The sequence below is a fragment of the Patagioenas fasciata genome, chromosome Z (genome assembly GCF_037038585.1).
Source record: "Patagioenas fasciata isolate bPatFas1 chromosome Z, bPatFas1.hap1, whole genome shotgun sequence".
Lineage (NCBI taxonomy): Eukaryota > Metazoa > Chordata > Aves > Columbiformes > Columbidae > Patagioenas > Patagioenas fasciata.
In genome coordinates, this window is record NC_092560.1 from 65,992,892 (window position 1) to 66,015,338 (window position 22,447).

The following is a 22,447-nucleotide window of genomic DNA, read 5'->3' on the forward strand; positions in this document are numbered from 1 at the left end:
GACCTTCCTGTTTTAGACTGATCATTAATTTCTCTCCTGGCAAAAGCACAGTCTGCTCTTTATTTACGTTTTGGCAAACTGACAGCAGTGGTACCTGTGAACTGCAGTTATGTGAAACAGGGGATGTTGCTTATAAACTGTTAGTTGCTTCCATGCAATCTTTGCCCCTGTGACAGGATTTCTGAGGTGTATTTATAATTTCCTTGGATCTGTCATTGCATCAGGGATCAATGGGCAAGATGGCTGTAGGAGATGAGATTACTACCATCAACAGTATCCCAGTCAGTAAGATGACGTATGAGGAAATCTGCTTGCTTATGCAGTGTCTTCCCACATCTGTAACCCTGGAGATCCAGAAAGCATCATCAGGTGAGAGAGTAGTTTTGCTTTCATACCTTTTATTACAAGTACCAGTGAAGAAAATTCCACTGGACCAGCAGTGTCTGATCTTCTGCTGCCCCAGCTTCCCACATGGATTCAGAGGAAAACCAGAGGGTACATTGCATCTGCATTGGTGAGCCAGGCAAAGCACTTCATCACCAAACCAGGTTTCACGGTCCTCCTGAGCACCCTGATGAGCGGAGCAAACCTACTCCTGTGTGAAGCGTTCAGAGCTCCTGCTCACAGCATGTCTCACCTGGCAGTGTTTGCTGAGGTCCGAGTCATTTCATGCAGATCTGGAGTGAACTCGGCAGTGACCCTGCCCTGACAACCCATTTTACTGCTGTGCCCATTCAGTAAATATATTGATCCTTTATAATCACACCTTTCTCTCTTAAATTTGAATTTTAAATAATGTTTTTATGAATGGGCAATATGATAATCAAAACTTGCTTTCCTTCCCCTTCCCCTTCCCCTTCCCCTTCCCCTTCCCCTTCCCCTTCCCCTTCCCCTTCCCCTTCCCCTTCCCCTTCCCCTTCCCCTTCCCCTTCCCCTTCCCCCCTTCCCCTTCCCCAATTCCCCTTCCCCCCTTCCCCTTCCCCAATTCCCCTTCCCCCCTTCCCCTTCCCCCCTTCCCCCCTTCCCCTTCCCCCCTTCCTCTTCCCCCCTTCCCCCCTTCCCCTTCCCCCCTTCCTCTTCCCCCCTTCCCCTTCCCTCCTTCCCCTTCCCTCCTTCCCCCTTTCCCCTTCCTCCCTTCCTCCCTTTCTCTCTCTCTCTCTCTCTTTCTTGTTTAAATGGAAATATTTAATACCTCCTTAGTTTGTCATCAGGCCTGATTTATATTGCTACAGCAATATATGTATCTCCAATGACTGTACAAATCATGTGGTGTGGAAATGAATGTTTGCAAAAGAAAACCATACTTTTCAAATTCAGGAATAACATAATATTTTGCTTCGTTTTAGCTTATGATCTTCTTCATGTACCTATTAATACCTGGGAGCCTAAAGTGCTTCCAGATGCTTCGGTTCCAGTTGTTCTTTAAGGAATGCCTGGCTTGGCAGAAAGTCCTGTTCTTGTTTCCTCAGATTGCTGTGGCTTTTGCAAACTAGTAGCATTGATGTAGGGGCATATTAGCACTCCTTTATCAGGCACCTCTTCTGCTTTACCTTTCCCCTCACCCTGCCCCACTGACAGAGAAGAGGGTCTCTTCAGTGTGTGAACCAGCATGCTGATGCAGGGCAGTACTTCAAATCCCAACCCACCTACTTGAAACTGCTCTGTTGTCTCCCGCTTTGTTGACTCCAGGGGGAACCTGCATTCACTAACATAGGTACCTAAATTAAGTGTTATGGGTAATACCACAGATTTGTGTGTGGATTATGGAAGTGTGCCAGCATGTTGGAGTGAGCAGGAAAGCATGCTGACTCTGTGAATATACCCCTCCTTCTCCATGTACTTTCTGGGCCTCATCTGGTAGTAACTGCCCTCTAGAAAGCATCTGGAATGGGGATGCATGTCGCAAAAGTAGTGTAGAGAGGTGCAAGCAGATACTTAGGCTGAATTGCTGGAAATTTAAGAGCTGGAGAAGTGGGTGAGCTGGAATGTGTTGGAGTGCAGCAGTGACAAGGAGCTCAGCATGTTGCCCAGGAGTGGGTTAAATGTGTATTGGAAGCAAGGAAAGGTCTGTGCCAGAAATCCTGTAAAGCCCGTATGCTTAGTGCATGTAGAACATCACCCGTGCATGTCACATTAAACACCTCCAGAAGTGTCAAGACGATCAGAGTCAAGTTGATTATGCACAGCTCATAATGTGTTGTTATCTGTTCACCTTTGTTTGTTATGTCAGGGCTTTGTATACTGTCTGCAATCTATTGGAGACGTCTTCGATCAAACAAATGACGAAAAGCGATACCACTCAGCCTGACTTACTGCCCACTGACAATTTGGTAGTTGGTTGCTTGACTGCTGAAATTTCAAATATGAGAATTAAGCAGGTCATGACTACTCATCTTGGCTGAGTGGATTGCTCCCTCCTGTGTGCTACTCAAGTACACAGGTTGTGATTAATTTGAGTTGTTGTAAACATCATTACAGAATAGGAGGAGTGCAGAGCAAAAGGAAAACACGTAGTCTGAATGCATGGGTGTCTATTTTTGGTAATAAGACCTGGTGTATTGTGTATTGCTTCCCATATCTGACAGGATTTTGCTTCTTTTTTGTTTATTTTTCTCCTGAGGCAGCTGTCAGCAGATATACAAACCTCATCCTGTCTCCAGGGATAGACAGTCAAAATCAGGCTGATGTCAACAGCATCCTCACAACTGAGGAAGAACGGAGTGCTGGGAAGCAAGAAGGAGTAGGTTTGCAAAGTGCTAGTGGCGGCTGCACGGTGGAGAGAACAACACTGCCACCTGATGCCACCAGCAAAGGCGTGCAGAAAGGTACTGTGAAAAGCAGCCGTGCTGAGGACTGCGCTGCCATCCCCATCACTGATATCGATGACTTGCTCAGCCAAATGGGTGCTCCCGAGAACAGGGCCTCACGCACCCCGTCGCGAGTGGAAAGCCCCCTCCGAGATGGGTACACCACGATGTGCTGCTGTGGGACTGATGAAGGCTGTCCTAGTTCTGAGCCACAGCCAGCCAAGGAGGAGCTGCTGGAAAAAACTAGGAATTGTGAAGCTAATGCACAAGGAGTTTTGGGGCTGTCTGTGTTGGACTCCATTAACACAGGCAAACTTTTTACTGTGAATAAAAACTCTTTAAGTAACTATTCTAGGAATTTTAGCAGCTTAAATGAGGATGAGTTTCCTGCAGCAAACTCTCTGCAAGGTAAGAGAAGCGACGCATTTCCAAAATCTATGTACGGAGCTGCAGAGGATTCTCACTCAGACACAGAGTCTGTCACGGAAAACTTCGATAGTGCTAATGAGGTGTTGCCTGGGCCATGCACTGCTGCTAATGCCTCCGCAAGCTGTACTGTAATGGAATCCGATGAGGAGCAAATTGAGATTTGTTGTGTGAGCAATGAGCCACAAAAGCCTACAGAGGAACAGCATCTCACATCTGCAACAAGTTCATCTTCTTTGTCCCTATTGCACCCTTCTGGAAGCAAAGTTTCGCAAACTGAGGGCTGTGCGATGTGTGGGTCACTGGAGACAAGCATCAATAACCTTGGCTTGGAGGATCACAGTGGTCCCACTCCATGTCCTTCACAGTGTTTGGATGTGTCCTCTGCAGCCTTGTGTACTCCTTCCTCGGTTTTCCTGCCAGAAAAAGACATCCTAGCGAATTCAGTCCGTATTGCTGAAGTTTATTCTTCCTGTAACAATGGTGCCTTAATTACAGAAGATCACATGGATGCGGGGAACAGTGATGGACATATGAAATGCTGTGAATCTTTTGAAGAGGAAGGGTCTCTGCACTGCAAAAAGATAAGCTTTTGCTCTGCTGGAAATGTCAATGGCTTGGAGAATGACTTGCTTGAGAAAGAAGGATGTCATGACGAGCAGAGATCCAAATCTGAAAGTGAAACGGCGGTTGATGACTGTAGTCATGCTGTTAGTTATTGCTTAGTGAAGAGAGAAACCAACAGTTTGTCCAATTTGTCTAAAACAGACAGCAATCATGTGAATGCATCATCACCAAGAGCGATATCACTCAGGTCTCCCTTTCCCACTAGATCTAAAGATCCAAAGGCTAATTCAACTCATGACTTGCCAGGGAAAAATGAGAAAATTAACTCTGTGACTTCAGGAAGGACTTCAAATGGAAAAGTCCAAAGCTCAGGCACAAATCACTGCAAAGGAGCTGCAGTACCGCACAACCCATCCTTGCAGAAAAAATCTTGTCAGGAGTCTAAGGGGATTGCACAAAAAAGTATAATGGACACCCTTTTAAATAACCAGAAGACCAAAGCAGGACCAAAACTAAAAGGGTTCACTATCAAAAGCAAAGCAAAGGCAAATTCAGATTCTTCTGGCATTAATCCTACCAAAGTCAGTGGGGCTGATCAGAAAAGGATTTCTGTTTCTCCACAGCTGTCCCCAAAACTCCTTGGGAAGAAGACACCATTGTCCAATAATTCACCTACAAGCTCAGATCCTGGCAAGAGCCTTTCAGCAGCCTCAAGGCCTCTGAAGTCAGAGCTAGAAAATAAACCACTAGTCATTTCTGGAGATTCACTTCTGCCTCTCCTAAATGGCACTGGCAGCCCAACAGTGAGCGGTGAGATGAAGCGTGGCTGTGAGGAGCTAACAGACCTGCAGCAGGCATGGGGAAAGCCAAAAGAAAAGCAAGTTTCCATGCAGCCTATGGTATGTCAGGGTAAAGGTGCTAAGCTGGATGATTTCAGGGCCAAGAATGGTCAGTTCAAAGTCACTTCATCTCCTCAGGGGATACAAAAAGTTGAATATGTGAAAGGGAGGACTGAGAACCCTGGAACAGGCCTGAACATGATCAAGAACATCTACAGTGCAGACGACCTGAAGCAATTACATCTGCAAAATGTAGGACCATCTGCTGGAGGGTCTTCCTCATTGAGGTCCCCCTCAGTTCACCAGGAACAGGTGGAAGGGCAGGAGATCCAGCGCACCTTCATTGAGGTGAAGCTTTCCTCTTCATCATCTTCTTCCTCCTCCTCCTCTGCCTCTTCCTCACCAGCATCGTTTTTACAGCTGCCATTGCTGGAAAAAACAGAAGAGGTGAATGCAGAAGTGCCTCGTCTCACTGAGGAGGTGAGGACCGTGCAGTATTTCTCCAACGGGGATACTGCCAGAGACAGAAATCTCCATGGCTTATCGAAACCCGTGACAAGAACTTACTCCATGCCAGCCCAGTTATCTGGTCACTTGAGGGAGGAATGCCATGTTGCAGAGGGTCATCCTGTGCAAGGACCCCAGGATGACGCTGCAGAAGAGAAATACTCCCAGGCAGCGACAGCGATGTTAAAGATGGTCCATCTCAACCTGACGAATGACGAGAGAGGGAAGGAGCAAGCAACCGCCTCCAGAAGCACCCAGAGGATCCATGACACATCCCCCTCGGCGGGTGACATTGGCTACCCTGTCACCGATAGGCTGAGGATTTTCAAGAGGAATTACTTCTACTACGAGCTGAACTGGCCACATGAACCTACCTCATCCTTCTCCGTCAAACAGAGGATCAAATCCTTTGAAAACCTGGCAAATTTTGACCGGCCTATTGTGAAGGCAATTGATACTCACTCGGCTATGAGGTCTCCCCTCTCCAGGAGGTCATGTGGTGCAATGGCCACTGCAGCCAACCCTGCTGAGACACCACGGGCCTTGCGGCGCAGCTTGAGCTCCTATGGCGGCAGTCTGAGCCCGGCCACCGTGATGGCCAAGGCTCACACCAGTGCAGAGCCCACTCCAGTGGCAGAGGGCAGCAAGGGGGAAGGAAAGCCCCAGAGGAGCGAGGAGGGCAGCACTGGGGCAGATGCAGCTGCCTTTCCCCCCTCCGCCTCACAGACACGCCGCAGCCGGGGCCTGGGGCGGCCGCCACTGTCCCGCTCCCGACTGCGGGAGCTGAGGGCGCTCAGCATGCCCGACCTGGACAAGTTGTGTGCAGAAGGCTTTTCGGGACCGCCGCCACCTGTATGTTTCAAGACAGAGCTGGAAATCACACCCCGCAGAGCCCTTGGCCTGCCTGCCCGGAGCAACACAGCCCTGTCCAGCCATGGTGGCCCTGCTGAGGTGGGCACAAGAGGGACGTGTGCCAGCAGCCCTCGGGACAGTGGCTCGGGGACTCCAGGCTCCGCTTCGGATGACGATGTGCCCCATGACATCTCTTCGGATGGGGAGTGCTCAGAAAAGAGCTGGTCCATCAGGTTGGTGTCGGCTTTGTGACCACAGTTTTGTTTTCATCCCATAAGCCTCCCCTGAGGTGAAATTTCCTCATTGCCCCATGTCCACCCCACAGCACCTTTCAGCTTTGCCCCAGCTGCCATTCCCCTCACGATTCAGGGTGCTGTCCTTCATGCTCTTTTAATGCATGGTGGCACACACGCTTCACTACAGGATCATAGAATTGTAGGATAGTTTGGGTTGGTGGGGGACCTTCAAAGCTCATCCACTCTGATCCCCCTGCTATGACCAGGGACATCTCCAACCAGATCAGGTTGCTCAGAGCCCCATCCAGCCTGGCCTGGAATGTCTCCAGGGATGGGGCATCTACCACCTCTCTGGGCAACCTGGGCCAGTGTTTCACCACCCTCATTGTAAAAAATTTCTTCCATATCTCCAACCAGAATCTCCTTTCCATTAGTTTAAAACTGCTACCCCTTGTCCTGTCCATGAAATGCTCTATCCTGGCAAGGCCAGGCTCTGTTTCTGTGTCCCTTCTTTCTGGTTTTGGTCAGATTTTGGCCACATTGTGGCGCAGCAGCTGCTCTGGTGGGAAGGCTGCACAGCACTGGCTGCCAGCACAGCCTGCGGTGACAAACGAGCTTGTTGTCCTGCCAGAAGCAGTCCTCAGATGTAGCTGTCTCCGTGTTTTTGTTAGCGTCTGTTGCTAAAACCGTTGGGACGGAGGAGGGGAACAGAATGGGGACTGATTTTCAAAGTTATTCTTGAATTGTTGTATCTGCCCCTTCCCATTCTCCCAGCATACAACGTTTCTGACCTGCTTTTGAGATTTCTGCTTTTTAATGAGCTAGCATCATTTACCCTGATGTAAACTACATTGTGTACCTGAAATGTACATGGTCTAGGAATTTAAAGCTGTCTTTTACATTTTTCTATTCATTTAAGCCTTGATCAACTGCTCATCTCAAGCCTGGACCAGCAAAAACTGCAGTCAGTTTTGTCAGCGGTCGTACCAAAATGTGATGTTGCTGCTATGCTCCAAGAAGTCAAAACGCAAGTAAAGGTAAAATCCAGAAGGTGAAAGTAGGTTATTGGTGATATTTTTAAGGGTTTTCTTACTGGAAGATAAAATCTGTTCCAAACAATTTTGAGCTCCTCCAGTACTCCTATGGAATGTTACAGTTGATGGTGATTTTATTAATGCTGGTTTTTGAATGCCTGCTATAATCCCATAATATATTTAAATGGCTTTTGTATGAGAAAGGGTATTGTTTGTCCAGTGCAAAAGCAGTTTTGAGCCACAATAAATAGACATAGTGTAGAAATATGCCTCCGTTTGAGTCATTATTATAACTGAGAAACTCCTGGTTTTGCCAATAACTGCACATCAGAATTTTAGCTTTCCACCGGCTGTCTGGGTCAGACTCACTTTCCCCACCATGCAGGAGTAGCTCAGCTCCTCTCTGTGCTTGGAAGCACCCGCGTTTTGTTAGAAGCTGTAATTGCGGAAATGAAATTCGTTTTGTCTAGTGCTGAACTGGTGGGTTGCAACACCAGAAAGCGGCTGCTGAGGGTTTGTAAGAGACTCCTGTGCCCTTTTTGCTCTCTCTGCGGAAACTGGTTATTGCATTAAAATAACCTGCTTCGTTGTACAGGTGTTTAAAGGAGGCCTCCAAAGTGAAATGATTGCCAGAGCATTACTTCCCTCTGTGTGTGTTTTTGGGGAACCTCCATATCTTTTTAAAATCAGAAGTTGATAAAATAATGACAGCACTGGAGGGGAGACTGACATCTGGTCCCCATAACTGCTGGCTGAGTTGCATTTAGAGCGTTCCTTATTCACAAAGGTTGCTATTTCAGACCTTAAACATGCTGGGGGGAACAGCACCTCCTGAAAATACCCAGCTTTATCTCATTCCAGGGACAGCGTAGCTAAGCCTTTTAAGTTCCAAGGGGCTGGTGAGCCAAGAGGGTTTGGTAGGTTTACTGATAAAATTAGGACTGGATTGTCCTTCTGACCAGTGGTAATTAAGTGTTCATTGAAGTATTTTGCGTGGAGTCTGAGAGAGATTGTATATTTATGCCACCTTTCAAAGTCTGAGTACTCAAATATTTGTAAAGCTAAATGCTTTTTGGAATGCACTCCTTGTCTGCGTAGTTTCTTAACCATATTTAAGCCCAGTTTGGCATGTACGCTGGAAAATTTTATGCTAATCAAATGCTGGATTTAAATGTACAATAGGACAGTTCTTCATAGTTATGCAATTTCTGAAAAATGAGATGAACTGCCTAATTCAGGCTGAGACCTTCCCTGGATAGAGTTTGTCATCATCTTTTGCTCCGAACGGTGCTGAATTTACTGCTAACATTTAGTAAGTGCTCCTTATCTATTAAAAATAGATATACAGGCATTTTATTGTTAAAATTTGTATGACTGATGATCTTTGGCTAATGGGCTAAACAGAGGTGGTCACTGGAGGCCTTGTGTGTCCACTCTGTGGCCAAGTAAAGTGATAAGCATCCACAACCCGGTCCCTGTGCCCCGTAGTGCAGGTGCTGGCTGAGGACAGCACTGAGATCTGGGGAGAAAGGAAATGCACAACCTTGGCAATGAGCAGCCAGGGTTCACACAGTGTTTCTGACTGGCCCCGGACATATGTTCCTCACACAACCCTCTAGCATCTGAGCCTCTGATATTCTGATTTTTTTTCCTTCCCCAGTGTAAGCAGATGAAGTTATGGTGGCAAGGGTTGGAATGAAGCTGACTTCTTAAACACAAACAATTGCTATAGTACTTAATGGTCTAAGATATGTATATGTTTCCACTATACTCACTGCACTTGAAATGGGCTAGCCTAGATAGATAACTGAGTTTATTATTTCCAGCCTAACATAAAACTGTTTACACTTGAGTACAGGTGAGAAGGGTCTTAACATCTCCAGAAGAGTGTGGACTGAGAGGGTCAGCCCTGACTGCTCCTCTCTCTTTGAACGCTGATGGATCAGTGACATGCAGCAGGGTGGCACTGGTTTCTGACACGGACTCTGTGAATTGCAGGCATGATTCTAATGCAGAAAATCTTCCAGGGCCACTGTTTGGCAAAAATGCACAAAGTGAGGGCAAGAATTTTATTGTTGTTTCATCAAAAAATTATATTTGTGATTCCCTGTGCCTTTTGAAATTGAATTAAAAGGCAAAGCTGAGTCAAAATGTTGAGTTTAGAGAACTCAATATGTCATTTAATGCTAAATAGATTAGGAGGTTGGTTTCTAATGATGTGCCATTAATTCCAGTGTTGGCAGTTTCTGGAAATGACTGGTGTGGGATGGAATCCCAGGGAAAAGCTGAGATACCTGCATTCTAGTCCCCACTTCTGCTGCTCTGCCCTGCAGTCAGTTACTATCTCCTTACTCCACCAGATGCCTGCTTATAGTCCCCCCTACAGCACAAAATGTGGTCTCTGTAAGGGCGTCTGGTTTTGTCCTAATAACCATGCAGCAGACAGCACCAGACTTGCTGGACAGGACTGCTTCTGTGTCATGGCAAAACCTGCATTTTGGTAGCAGACCATCACTTTGAAGAAATCAGCTTTACACCTTTGTCTGGAGCCATGTTCAGCCCTGGTGCAGACCTGTGCCAGTCCCTTTGCTGGATGCTCCCATTTCTACAGTGGCACATTTAGACCTGTTTGGATCACTCACAAGCTCCTTACTTTTGTCTCCCAAGTAAAAGTTAGTCCTGCTGTCCCATCTAACCTTCCCAAGCTTCACTTTGTAGTCAGTGCCACTTGCAAGGTTGTCCAGCACTGTTGAGAAGAGGTTGATGCAAGGGAAGGAGAAAGGAGATAAGAAAAGTGTTCATAGTTCCCTGGAAATTACAGAGCTTGCTCTAGAAAGGGAACTGCTGAGTTTTGACTGCAAAACGTCGAGCAATGCAACATTCATTACAGCCTGTGAAAATTAGTCTGCTGAAGGTTTAATACCCTTCCACTGTCCTAGTTTTGACTTTGCTTTCTAGCCTCACACTGAGAAACATTTGCTGTCATAGGAGCTCTTCAGGATGGCTGCTAGTCATTCGTATCGTGAACGAAAATGCATTTCATGTGTCTGTCTTAATTCCTCGAGTTGTTGGGTTTTTTTACCTGCCATAATCTGAGGGTAGTGGGGATTTGTCATTTGTGTGAGAACTTGGTCTTGATCTTTGGGTTTTGTTTTTCTTCTCCTTCCTCCTCCCCTCCACCTCCGTCTATCTGCTAGAGCAAAGAAGACACATACTTCGTAGTCTTGCACAAAGAAGAGGGAGCTGGCCTGGGATTCAGTGTTGCTGGAGGAACAGATCTGGAACAGAAATCAGTCACAGTAAGTGATGCCTGCAAGTCATTTTTTAGCAAGCCTCACTTTAAAGCAGGCTGTTGAATAGATCAAGTGGTCGTTTATCGAGACTCGCTGCAAGTCGTTCACGGTCACAAAACTGTGTCTCTCAGAGGTGGCTGCATACCATCTGCTACTGAAATCACAGAGCATCTGGTAAGCGTAATTTTTATTATTGGAGATGGGTGCCAATTACGTTTTCAGTCTTTAAAAGTCCGTTACTGGAGAGGATCGGCTAGATCTAAATCGTCTGTGTGTACATGGAATTCTGCATGCAGGTGCAGTGCATGTAGCCTTTTAAGAGAGATTTTCACCCCCAGCTCTTTAAGGTAAACTCTGTGCAGCAAAGTCTTTGAAGGATTTTGCAAATCCTGAGAACGACAGCTTTGCACCTCAGCAGACGTTCTGGGTTTCATGTCACAAATGTGTTCTGGTGTTAGAAAGACCTGTGGGTGGTAGGTAAATGAGGATTGCTGTTTTGGCTGGTGCTTTGTTGTTTTGCTTTTTAAAGTGTTCCATAGCATTCTAAACCAAAGACATTGTTTGCCATTAAATGATGTCGGTGTGTAAACAGTGATAATTTGTATACTGTTAAAAAATAGATCATTGAGACAGAAGAATCCAAGACACCCATGTCTCATCGGACAATGCCTTTATGTAGGTTATGCATTTAAATTCTGCCCTGAAAGAGAGAGATTCATTAAGTGCTGAGATTAGAAGAGGGCATGTCTTCAGTCTTTGTGGTCTGCAGCAGCCATTGCAGGTGTCTTCTGGTTTTTGCCAATATACAGAAATGTCTTACATGGAACAGTCGTTCAGTTACAACATGATCACAGTCTCGGGAATGAACTCTGCTTCTCTCACTACGAAGGCTGTGTTCCCTGCCTGTGGCCCAAATACTCGCAGTGTCAACTGTGAGCAAGAGGAGGGCTCAACAGTGTCCCACCCAGAGAGCTCCTCGCTTAGGTACTGGGACACTACCCAAAAATGTGATCTTGAGCTCTCTCAGGATGAGTAGCTGATGAAGTCTTTCTGCTGAATGCTGTTAGCCATGAGAACAAAAGAGCATCAGCTCCTGCTCTTTCCAGATCCTCTTTGTTCAGTGTGGGTAAAGCATGGTTCTCGGGTGGGGAACCTTTTAATGTCCTGGACCTACTTGGATTCTGGATGCTGGCTGCATTTAGGGTTGACATTGGATGCTGACTTACTTAGATGAGCTGTTCCGCTCACACTTGGCTGCAGAAATAGAAATTCCCAGTGAGTTTCAAGGTACAGAGGAGTTGAGCAGGTGAGGGAAGGCAGCAGATGTTTCAGACATGACTGCTGTATCCAATTTACCTCATGCCTTTCGATGTCTATGTCTGTCATTGAGGCTGTTATTCCAGTTTTGAATGCCTGCTGAGACTGGCTGGAAATTGATGTCCTTGGATCTGTAAGGTTGTTTCAGGTGCCCATCTCAGCGTGGCTCTGCCATGAGACATAAATGGAGCCAAAGGACTTCTGACTCCTCTCTGTTGTCTGGGTATCAGGAGATATTCCTAGAGAAAATGCCATGCCTTGTCTCCACAGATTTGCTGCCTTGAGCTTTTGCCAAGTGGACCTAAAACATGGTAAACCATACTCTGGCTGCTGCAATTACAGTGCCTGATAGGCAAGTCTTGAAATACTGGGTCTTGAGTCTTTTAGTCAGTTCCTTTTACATAAATGGCACACAACTAAGTCTCAACTGAACTTTTTTGGAGTTTACTTAAAGTTTAATCAACTCTGAATGGAATATATTTTCTGTAGAAAAAATGCATTTCAAGCCACTAAGTCACCCATTTGCATGTTTTTACATGGTATTTGACCAGCCAAATTGCAATGGACAATTAAATACCTGTACTTCTGCGGTAAGTCAGAGCCTTTCTTTGCACAGATGACGTGCACCACTTAGAAGTGTGTGTTTGAAAACAGCACAGGATGTGTGTCCCAGGCAGTGGGAATTTGAGGAGTGGGTATCGCACACCGCAGTGTTGTTCTTGGTGTTTGATATAACAAGGGTGTGGATTTAATCTTTCTACTGCTTGGAAGAATGTTAATTGAAGACCTCGAGGCATTCAATGACAACATGGGTGACTTGTGGTATTACATGCTTTAGCTGATTTTGGTTGTCTTTGGCTTGGAAATGGCCGTGCAATAATAGCATCTTCTCCTCTGCTTGCACCACCGTCTCTCACTACAGTTCTTGTCCAGTCACGTAGGCCTTAGTATAATACTTGAGGATGTTCATTGGAGCAAATGTCATGTGCTTGATATCCAGGCAGTGGGCACTGATTGCAGACTTTGGTAGGGTCTCCGTGCTCTCCTTGGCCTGTAGAACACCATGTGTGGTCGTGAGGTCACTGCATCCTGAAGTTGAAATTTTTGTTGTAGGTGCACAGGGTGTTTTCAAAGGGAGTGGCATCTCAAGAAGGAGCTATTCATCGGGGAGATCTTGTTCTGTCAATCAACGGCAAGTCTCTTGCAAGCTCGGTCCACGGGGATGTCCTGAATACTCTTCATCAGGCAAGACTATACAAATGTGCGGTCATTGTCATCCAGAAGGAAAAAGACAAAGCAAACAACTTCTCCAGACTTGAGATATCAGCTACTGGCAAAAAATGTGTGCGGTCTGGAAAGGAGGTTTCCATGGCAATAGGAACAGGTATGATCTTTGTCCAAGAACAGTTGGAAGGATTCCCGTGCAGAGCAGACTGAAGGGAAAATATCCATGATGTCCATGTGTTTTAGATTAAAAGTGTCTGTGCCTTATGCAATCGAAGGCAGCAAACGAAATTACCTTTAAATTTTATTTGTTCGCTTTGGAGCAGTTTGGTTTTGGTTTGGTTGGGTTTTTTTAAATATCATAACTAGGCAGAAACTTAGAAGGACATTCAGGGCCTAATCCAATTTCTACTGAAGTTAGTGATTCCACATATTCTTGCAATCCAGGATAAACCAATTTTAAGTAATAACAGTAGTTGGTGAAAGAAAGCAAACGACCGGAAAAGAAAAAAAAAAGAAATAAAATCAACCTCAAAGAAAACTCCAAACCCTGCATTTTGTTATGCATAGGGACTGAACTTGCTCCTTTATAACGGCAGTTTTCATACTGTTTCTACTAAAAACATAGAAAAAAATATTTTCGTATTACAGTAAATGGAGCTAAGCCAAATCCAAGTCAGCCATCCCACAGGAAACTAGGAATAAATGGTTTAAGTGCCAACCTATGAGCGGAATGGCAAGTTCCTGTTTGGGAACAAGGCAGCATGTCAGCACGAAGGCTGCACTTGGGGTCTTACAAACAGATCCCACCAGTTTTCATAGAACTAGGAGAGAAACACCTCTGTTACCTGTCTGCATGCTGCTGCTTCGGGAGCAGGGGATGACCTGCTTCAGTCCTGCAGGGTCCCTGGGAGCGGGTGGGCGGTGGTTACAGTAAATGCTGACAGACCTGGTGTTGTGGCTTCCCTGGCCTTCCAGGGCGATACCAGGCACTCAGCTGAGACCACCCCAAAACGCGGACATGGAGCTGCCCTCACCCATTATTAACTCGTTGGCCATAATCGTTACTGGTTTGGGTTTTTTTCCTGTAGCATTTTTATTGTTTTATGCTTTCACCGGCATTTATAGTACAGCTTTGTAATGCAGTCTAAAAGAAATAGGAAGCACTCTGTAAATGAATGGATCAGTCTTTCTGGGATTGCTCCCATGGATAAAACACATGTAATTACTACAGATTGCGTTTCTACCCTCAACTCGCTGCGTCCTGCACGTTGTCAGATGCAGAACATCTGCCGGGTGCAGGCACTAGGGGGCAACATCATTTTATAATCAATAGTATTGAGTTATTATTATTAATGTATTTCCATCTTGAAGACAAAGCACAGCTTCAAATGTTTTCGATAACATTTAAAGTTGTTTCAGATAACAGTAGCAGTAATTTGTGATAGTTCAGACTGCATAATTTTTATGTTCACACAGGACAAAGAAGGCCCTGTTTTCTAAAACTGTAGGTTTATTTCCTCTGAAGCAAAACCATGTTTAATGTCAGGTACTGCAATATTGCATTATAAAAATAACTGCTACATAGAAGGCAGGATGCACCTACAGGTAATTGTGGTTATTTCCATAGACATGAGACCAAGAGTGATTATTCGCACTAGTGGTGATTAGAAACTTTTACTTAAGAGGATGTAACACATTTGTTTAATGTAATGTTTCATTCATTACTGCTTTTTTAAAAGATGTGGCTCATTGAGTAAGCAAGTGGGAGCAACTGAAAGAAAAAGAAATGCTCATCACTCACTATTTTTGCAATTTTTCAGTTATTTTGTTCATGTTTAGAGTCTTTACTAAGTTTGCTAAGCTTTAATTTTGAAAAAAAAAAAAAGCCTTGGTAAGTTTTTTTTGAACATGCAAAACGAAAATGTCTCTACGTGAACGTGTTTTGTACTGTTCCCCCTTCACAGCTGCAATAATACATATTCAGTTCTGAGAAACTGGGTGACAACATGTTCTAGTTTGAATATGAACTGAACTCTGAATTGCTTTGTCACTGCAGCAAAACCAAACCAAACACAACTTGCAGTTTTCTGTTAACTTTGTAACAATATGCTGCCTATCTTGTGTCATAGATCCAAACCTGGATATGAATGATGTTATCTGTGTTGAATTATTGAAAACCTCTGCTGGCTTGGGATTCAGTCTTGATGGTGGAAAAGCTTCCATTGCTGGAGACAGACCCTTACTTGTGAAAAGAATATTTAAAGGTACTACAAACATGCAGATACAGTGGATATTGTTCTAGTTACCCTTTTGTGCATTGTACAGACATTTTAACTCGATGTTTTTGAAGCAAGCTTTAGGTTTGTGACCTTTGTTTTTTACCATTTACTAGCCAAAGTGGTCATTAAAACAAACACTCCTGGGAATGGCTTACATGTTGCATCTGCTTGTAAAAGTTTGTGGTGCAGATTTACTAAATATGATGCAATTGATTACCGGGCTTATCAGCTATTCTAGACATTAAATTACGGCAGCGATATTATACGTAACAGTTTGAGAAGTTCACGCTTTTTATCCCATTCTCTTTTCTAAGAGAAGTACAGGGCAGATAATCAGTGTGGTTCCAAAGCACCATCCTGCATTGTATTCAGTTAGTAGTTTTACCTTTTTTCTCTTAGATAGCAGTATTGGCTTTCACCAAGAATAGGTGGTGTTCATATTCAAAAACCGCCACTCTTGGATGCCCTGGTTTTTGGCAGGTAAAGTTAAATGAGACATGTATAGAGAGGAAACCAATCCCAGAAGTATGCTGTGATTTTAATGTCTTAGTCTGGGATTCATTTTAGTGAAAAATGTAGCACTTTCTAAGGAAGATGAAGCTCTCAGTGAAGCTGCAGGTTTGCAACATTTTTACAGGATTAGTTTTCAGACATATATTCTCTCATCAAGGAAAAAGGAAAAAAGGCTGATATTTTCTGAATGTCATATCCATTTATCTGTGTATTCATTTTCTGCTCTTTAAAAAGTGATTCAGAGGGTAAAGGACATGTTTAATTTTTGAGCTCACTAATTTCTCTCTTTAGATACAGTCTCTTTCTCCTCCCCTCCCCGTGTTGACTGATGATGTTGGTTATCATCACAGAAAACCTACTTTCAGGAGCAGTGAAGGGTGTGTCCTTTCCTAGGAGCTGTTTCTCTCACTGTCATGCTTGTCCTAACTTTGCTACCCATGTTTGGTTTGTTCATCCTTGTTATCCAGGTTTGAAAATCTAGTGCATTATCTGCTTATTACCATATTAAAATTCTGTTTGAGAAAATACATCCATGCTACATACAAGCAGTATGTTTACTTTATCGATCAGGTTTTCTTACAGCTGCAGGGGTAAAGTACAGCATATTTCATGCACTTGTGCTGCTTCCTTCAAAGGCAGACCTTTTTCTGAGAACAAGGATTTATCTTGGTTAAAATAACATTTTCTTTGAGACACAGCATAGGTTAGATTGCTAGAGCTGAGCAGAACATAAGTGACTTGCACTGAAACTGCCACTCTTGGAAAAATGGTTTATTTGCTGTTCATCACAGTGGAAAGCAAATTTTTGTGTGTTTACTTTTTTTTTTTACACTGACTTTTTCTCCATTTGCTCCTAGGTGGTGCTGCAGAGCAATCTGGAAACATAGAAACTGGAGATGAAATTCTTGCTGTTAGTGGAAAATCATTACTTGGCCTCATGCATTACGATGCTTGGAACATTATTAAATCTGTACCAGAAGGCCCTGTACAGTTACTGATCAGAAAACACAGAACTTCAGTGTGATGGAAGCATTACATCTAATGACACTTACTAAGAGAAAAGATTTAAAACTGGCTGGAAGCTGTCTTTTTTTTCTAAAACCAACACAGAAGTGTCTTAATACTCTACAGAGAGGTGCTAAGAGCCTTGGAGAACCACTGAGCAAGCACGTGAAGAGCATCATAAAATCTCACCTAATTATCAAGGATGAAGGAAGCCAAATGTTAGAGACATTTTTGTATTACATGGCAGTTTTAATGGAACTTCAAGACCTCTCCTGGGCTTGATTTTAAATATTTTGACTGAGATAAATAACACTGTGCCTGTCCCTGATAGTTTCAGTATCTGCAGAGGGAGTATAACTTGTTGATTGCCATCCTGTTGACAAGGATGTGTATTTAGACTGTACTGTATAATGCAGCTGTAATAAGAGTTCAGAACACTGACTAAGGGTCTGGTCCTTTTCTGTTGTAATAAGAGAATGTCTGGAACAATCTCACTTTTTTTCTTCTAAGTGCAGTTTTACTAGAAATGCATAACAAAAGAGATTAATTTTGCACAATTTAAATGCCTAAAACATCAGCATTTTATTGCAAAACTTGGAAATCCCTCAATTGTGGTGAATGCCGAGTCAGTTCATCAGTTTTTAGAATTTTAGGTGTAATTTGTATCTGAAAGCACTTGGCATTAATGCGGTAGAAATCTGTGAGCAAGAGCATCATGCCCACCAAGGTGTAGACTGAGCTGTTAGTTGTGGTTAAAATGGGAGCAATAAAGATCAGGGTCTGAATTTTCATATTTAAGGCTTGCAATGTTAGAGACTTTAAAAAATATTTTTTTTAAAAAAAGAGGGATAATTTTGTGTGCTGAGCTCTTGCAGATCTCACAGACTTCAGCGATCGCTAAGCACATCTGAAAGCCAGGCTGCTTTTATTTGGCTGCAGGAGGGATTTTAACATAGTAAGTCTGAACTGGCTATAATTGTGGTGGCTTTTAATTGCTCTTTTTTGTCTTCTCTTGTCCAGTATTTATTTTTACTTGTGTGAGGGTGGATGAGGGTGTGTGTGTAAGGTATAAGTACAGCTGGCTGTGTCAGGCAAGTGCTGACACTGAGCATTCTGGATGGGGAAGGTGAAAACTGTTTGTTTAGATGGGAGAAACCATGGTGTTAGATACAGCAAAACTGATACGGTTGCAATGTGTGAGCATTTCTTTTTTATTTTCTCACCTCTACTCACGGTAGAGGCATCAGCAGCAGAGCATGCTGCTGAGTGTTATTTATAATCTGCCGTGCTGGGAGGAGAGTGTGTGGGTGCAAGAGGTTAGACTCTTACTTCTGGGATAGCTAAACAATGTAGAAGAGATACAGGAAGAAGAGGGCCAGTGTCCTTCTCAGCTGAGGACAGGTTGTTTGTTCCAGAGTGCTCAGGTTGTTTGTCACATTAGGCTGGAGACTGTTGCAGCCAGTGTGCCCAGCGTGAAGAGCTTTCAGCCTGGAGATGGTCCAGATCTAAAGTGCTGCCTAGGTTTCTAGTGAGCCAAGGCACTGTGTAGCTGCTGCATGAAGGTCTGGGCTTGTTGCTTGGCCCTGCCCCAAGATCATGCTGTACTTCAGTTTATTTACATTTATTCAGCAGTGCTTGGAGCGATGCCTCCAGGTTAGTGGAGCACTCGCTTTGCTTCATTTCTGTGACAGCTTCATTAGACTGCAACTCATGACGTGCAGAGGAAAATTCAGTTCTGCGAAGCAACCTGAGACCAGGCAAGCAGAAAAGCTGTGCAATATTTCCCTGAAAATTAATAAATTTAATTCTTTTTCAGTGACATAGCATGTGAATCCTGGGAGAGATGCAACTTTTGGTTACAGGAAAGGCAATTCTGTACATATTCCCATAGCTGCTTTGCCTGCAGGATTTCTGTGGAAACCAATTCAAGTTCAGTGCTGTGAAAGAAGAGTGAAACTGGGTCCCCTGTGACCCTAAAGCTCATTCACTCCATCGGGACTGGTCCTTGCCTCCAGTCACCTCCATGGTGGGAGAGGCTTCAGGACGATGCAGCTTTTTGGGTCAGAGGACCACAATGAGGTTGTCAGCCTGTGCTAGGATACAAGAGGTTAACCCTGCATAGTTGCTGAAAAACAGGGAGAAGACATTTGGCAATGACTATTAAATGGCAAGGCTTTCTTCAGGAGTGACCCAAATCTGATTGCAATAGCGTGTATAATAGATACATAAAATGCATGTGGAATTTAATGCAGCATAGTGAATACATACCTGTATACATATAATACGTACAAGTGCAGTGCTGAGTTTTTGCTGCTTTAATGTGGTCACAGTTGTGTTTTAGGAAATGGCTTTTTTTTTTCAGTCCGCAGTTTGAAATTTTGGAGGTTCCAATGCAGGGAGATGTATGTCTCTCTTGCTTCTAAACTGGTGTGAGCTCAAAGGTAAAGTCTTCATTTTGTAAATTAAACTTAATTTGAGGTGCTTTAAGATGATAGGTGGTAAGTATTTTCAGATGCTTATTTGCAGGTACTGTTTATTGTGAGTGATTTAGAAGGCTTTCAGTTTTCAATAATCGAATACTGTTTGGTATTTTATTTTACATGCACGTAGATATGTGTTGGCTGAGTAACGGCAAAAAGAGGGGGGGATTTTTGTGTATGATTCGATAGTGGTTATAATTTAAAAGATAGGTTTAGTGTTTTAAGTCAGATAGTTACTATGGATAGAATGATAGACCTTTCTACTAACATTACAGCAAGAAAAATAAGAATATTTAACTCCAGTTGTTTCTGTTCCAGAAAATACTTTGTTTGTTTGTTTGTTTTGTGAAAGAACAAGAAACATCTTTTCTGATGGTACCAGCGTTGATATGACTACAGTTGCATTTCCTGACGTCTCTGTTGGGGTGACTTTCCCCACAAAAGTGCCAGGATTTAGGCAGTCTGGGTCTGCTTTGTTACAAACAGGATGAACAGACCAAACAGATGTGGTGAACCTTTGGTTATGCACCTGGCGAAGTAAATACTCTTTTTATAAGAGCCTGGTTACACCAAAATGACAGAGGGCATTGCATTAGTTCATCATTACTCAGTAGGTTCACGAGCATTTTTGGCCTTGCTGTTTGCATATGGGTCCCCATAGTGATTCTTTGCCATGCTGCAGGGTTGGCCAGGCTCTAGGAGAGCAGTGACTCTTCAGAGACTGGAAGTTGCATCTTGGAAGACCAAAAACTCAGGATGAAATTACAGACTTGGTCCACAACTCTTCACCAGGGACCTGAAGTCCTGGGGCACATCCTGGATATGAGAGTGGGCTCTGGTGCGATACTGCTATTGCGTGTTTTGCAGCCTTTTGTATCTGGAAGCTCTTTCCAGCTTCTGTGGGGATTTGCATCTGTATTAAAAAACTGTGAGATTAGGCCTAAATTAGGGAGGGAGCAACATCTGATAATTTTCTTTAAAAAAAAAAAAATAAATAAAAAAAGGAGGGCAGGTAAGTATTAATAAACAGTTGAGTGATTAATATTTCTAATGATCTTCACCTAACTCTAGTTAATGTTCTGCAGTGGTTCTTTTCAAAATCTGAAGGAACTATTCCCAGATGGGAATGTTTACCTGGTTCTACATTTAGGGGATATAAATGTATACGTGGAACTATTGATAAGCAGTAGACTAGATTATATGAGAAATGGGGATCCCACTGTAGTTAGGTTTTGAGTGTTAGGCTGATACACTTATTGTATGATATTGTATATTTACACTTTTATTTATATAAATAAAACTTCTTTTAATGAAAACTGTTTAATATGCCTTGTATATTACAAAAAAAGTGAGTGCAATAACATGAAATAGATTGTACATTTTTCAATTTGCTGTCTCTGTTATGTAAATCTGTATTGCCATAAACTGTTTTGTTTCGGTTTTTTAGTGATTTTGGAAATAAATGGTATCCTTAGTACTCATCTGGATATTTATTTCTCTTACACCAAAGTCTGCCTGGTCCACAGCTGGAACTGACATTGCAGGGACAAGGTTGTCTGGGAGACCACAGTCGAAGACTAAGTGTTAATGCTGCCCAGATGTGCATATGAGCTGTTAAATACCATCTAAGCTGTTAAGTATCTGGTAAAATACCACTCTCTAAGAACTGTCATTCACTGTGAAGGGCGTTAATGCATTTAAGGCATGTTAGAAGGTGTTTTGTAGGACTTCAGTATATTCATAGCAAAGGTGCACTTTGTTTTTTCCTGCCCCTTTGGAAGGAAAATGTGGATGGCAAAGGTGAAATGTAGAGTTTCACCAAGAGCAGCAGTCAATGCAGCATGTCACCTATAAACTGTACCTCCAGCCCAGCCCCTGGGCTATGAGGGAATGGGTTGCATGTATAGGTAACACGTATATACAGCTAGTCCTAGACTGGTAATTTGTTCCTATTGTCCACCTACCATGGGGATCATCTCCCCTCCAATACTGCAGTGAGCCAGTAGTGTGGGCTGGGCTGGAGATGACCTACCTGCGCATAGAGTAGACCTCAGGCTGGGAGCTAGATGCCCTCATCTCCAAACTGGGAGAGTTTCCATCAAGTGTTCATAGAATCACAGAATCACAGAATGTTAGAGATTGGAAAGGACCTCAAAGATCACCTAGTCCAGTCCCCCTGCTGGAGCAGGAGCACCTAGATGAGGTTACACAGGAATGTGTCCAGGTGGGTTTTGAATGTCTCCAGAGAAGGAGGCTCCACAACCTCCCAGGGCAGCCTGTGCCAGTGTCTCTCAACCTCGCTGTGAAGAAGTTTCTTCTCATATTTAAGTGGAACCTCTTGTGTTCCAGTTTGAACCCATTACCCCTTGTCTTATCATTGGTTGTCACCAAGAGCCTGGCTCCATCCTCCTAACACTCACCCTTTACATATTTATAAATATTAACTAGGTCAACCCTCAGTCTCCTCCAAGCTAAAGAGCCCCGGCTCCCTCAGCCTTTCCTCATAAGGGAGATGCTCCACGCCCTTCGTATCTTCATGGCTCTGCGCTGGACTCTCTCCAGCAGTTCCCAGCCCCGGGGAGGGGAGGCCCATGTCACAATGGGCAGCACTGGCCATGTCACCGCAATGACACTGTGGGTTTGTGACATGGGCACCCTGGTGGCAATAAAAGGGGCTGTTCCCCGAGGTGAGGAAGCATCTGGAGGAGAACTTCGGTGCTGCGGGACAGGAGTTTGGAGAGTAGTCGCCAACGACCTGTCCCGTGTTTGCTGTGCAGTGGAAGGCCCTGGTCTTCCCTGACTGTGCACGTGTGTGGCTGTGTCTGTGCGCGAGAGAGCGCGGCTGCGGGTGCTCTTGGGAAGCGTCCCCAACTGTGTCTGTGCCCAACAGTGCCCACAGCCGTGTCCCTCAGACCTCGCAGTCTCGGGACGCACAAGTGAGGAAATCGAGATGAACATGTTGGAGGAAGACCTTCACATGTTTGAGGAGTGCCTGTTTCAGGATTCTCCTGAGACTCAAAGGCAAAGGGGGACACTGCAGTGTCTGGTAGGTGTGGAGTTGTCCT

General features: G+C 44.1%; 1 protein-coding gene across 10 annotated transcripts in view; it reads left to right on the forward strand.

Annotated features, from left to right (window-relative positions):
* The window catches only part of PDZD2 (PDZ domain containing 2), a 203,301-nt gene extending 185,770 nt beyond the window's left edge, over positions 1-17,531 (forward strand). For 9 of the 10 annotated variants that reach the window (XM_071802550.1, XM_071802551.1, XM_065861791.2 and 6 more), the window contains 7 exons: positions 225-369; positions 2,625-6,231; positions 7,154-7,271; positions 10,466-10,567; positions 12,992-13,262; positions 15,235-15,369; positions 16,755-17,531. In XM_071802550.1, coding sequence (XP_071658651.1) covers positions 225-369; positions 2,625-6,231; positions 7,154-7,271; positions 10,466-10,567; positions 12,992-13,262; positions 15,235-15,369; positions 16,755-16,921 — 4,545 coding nt within the window. In that variant the 3' untranslated portion in view covers positions 16,922-17,531. Of the gene's footprint in view, positions 1-224; positions 370-2,624; positions 6,232-7,153; positions 7,272-10,465; positions 10,568-12,991; positions 13,962-15,234; positions 15,370-16,754 lie in introns of those variants that run through there. The other variant, XM_071802552.1, reaches the window with a different exon arrangement.
* Positions 17,532-22,447: the final 4,916 nt, after the last annotated feature.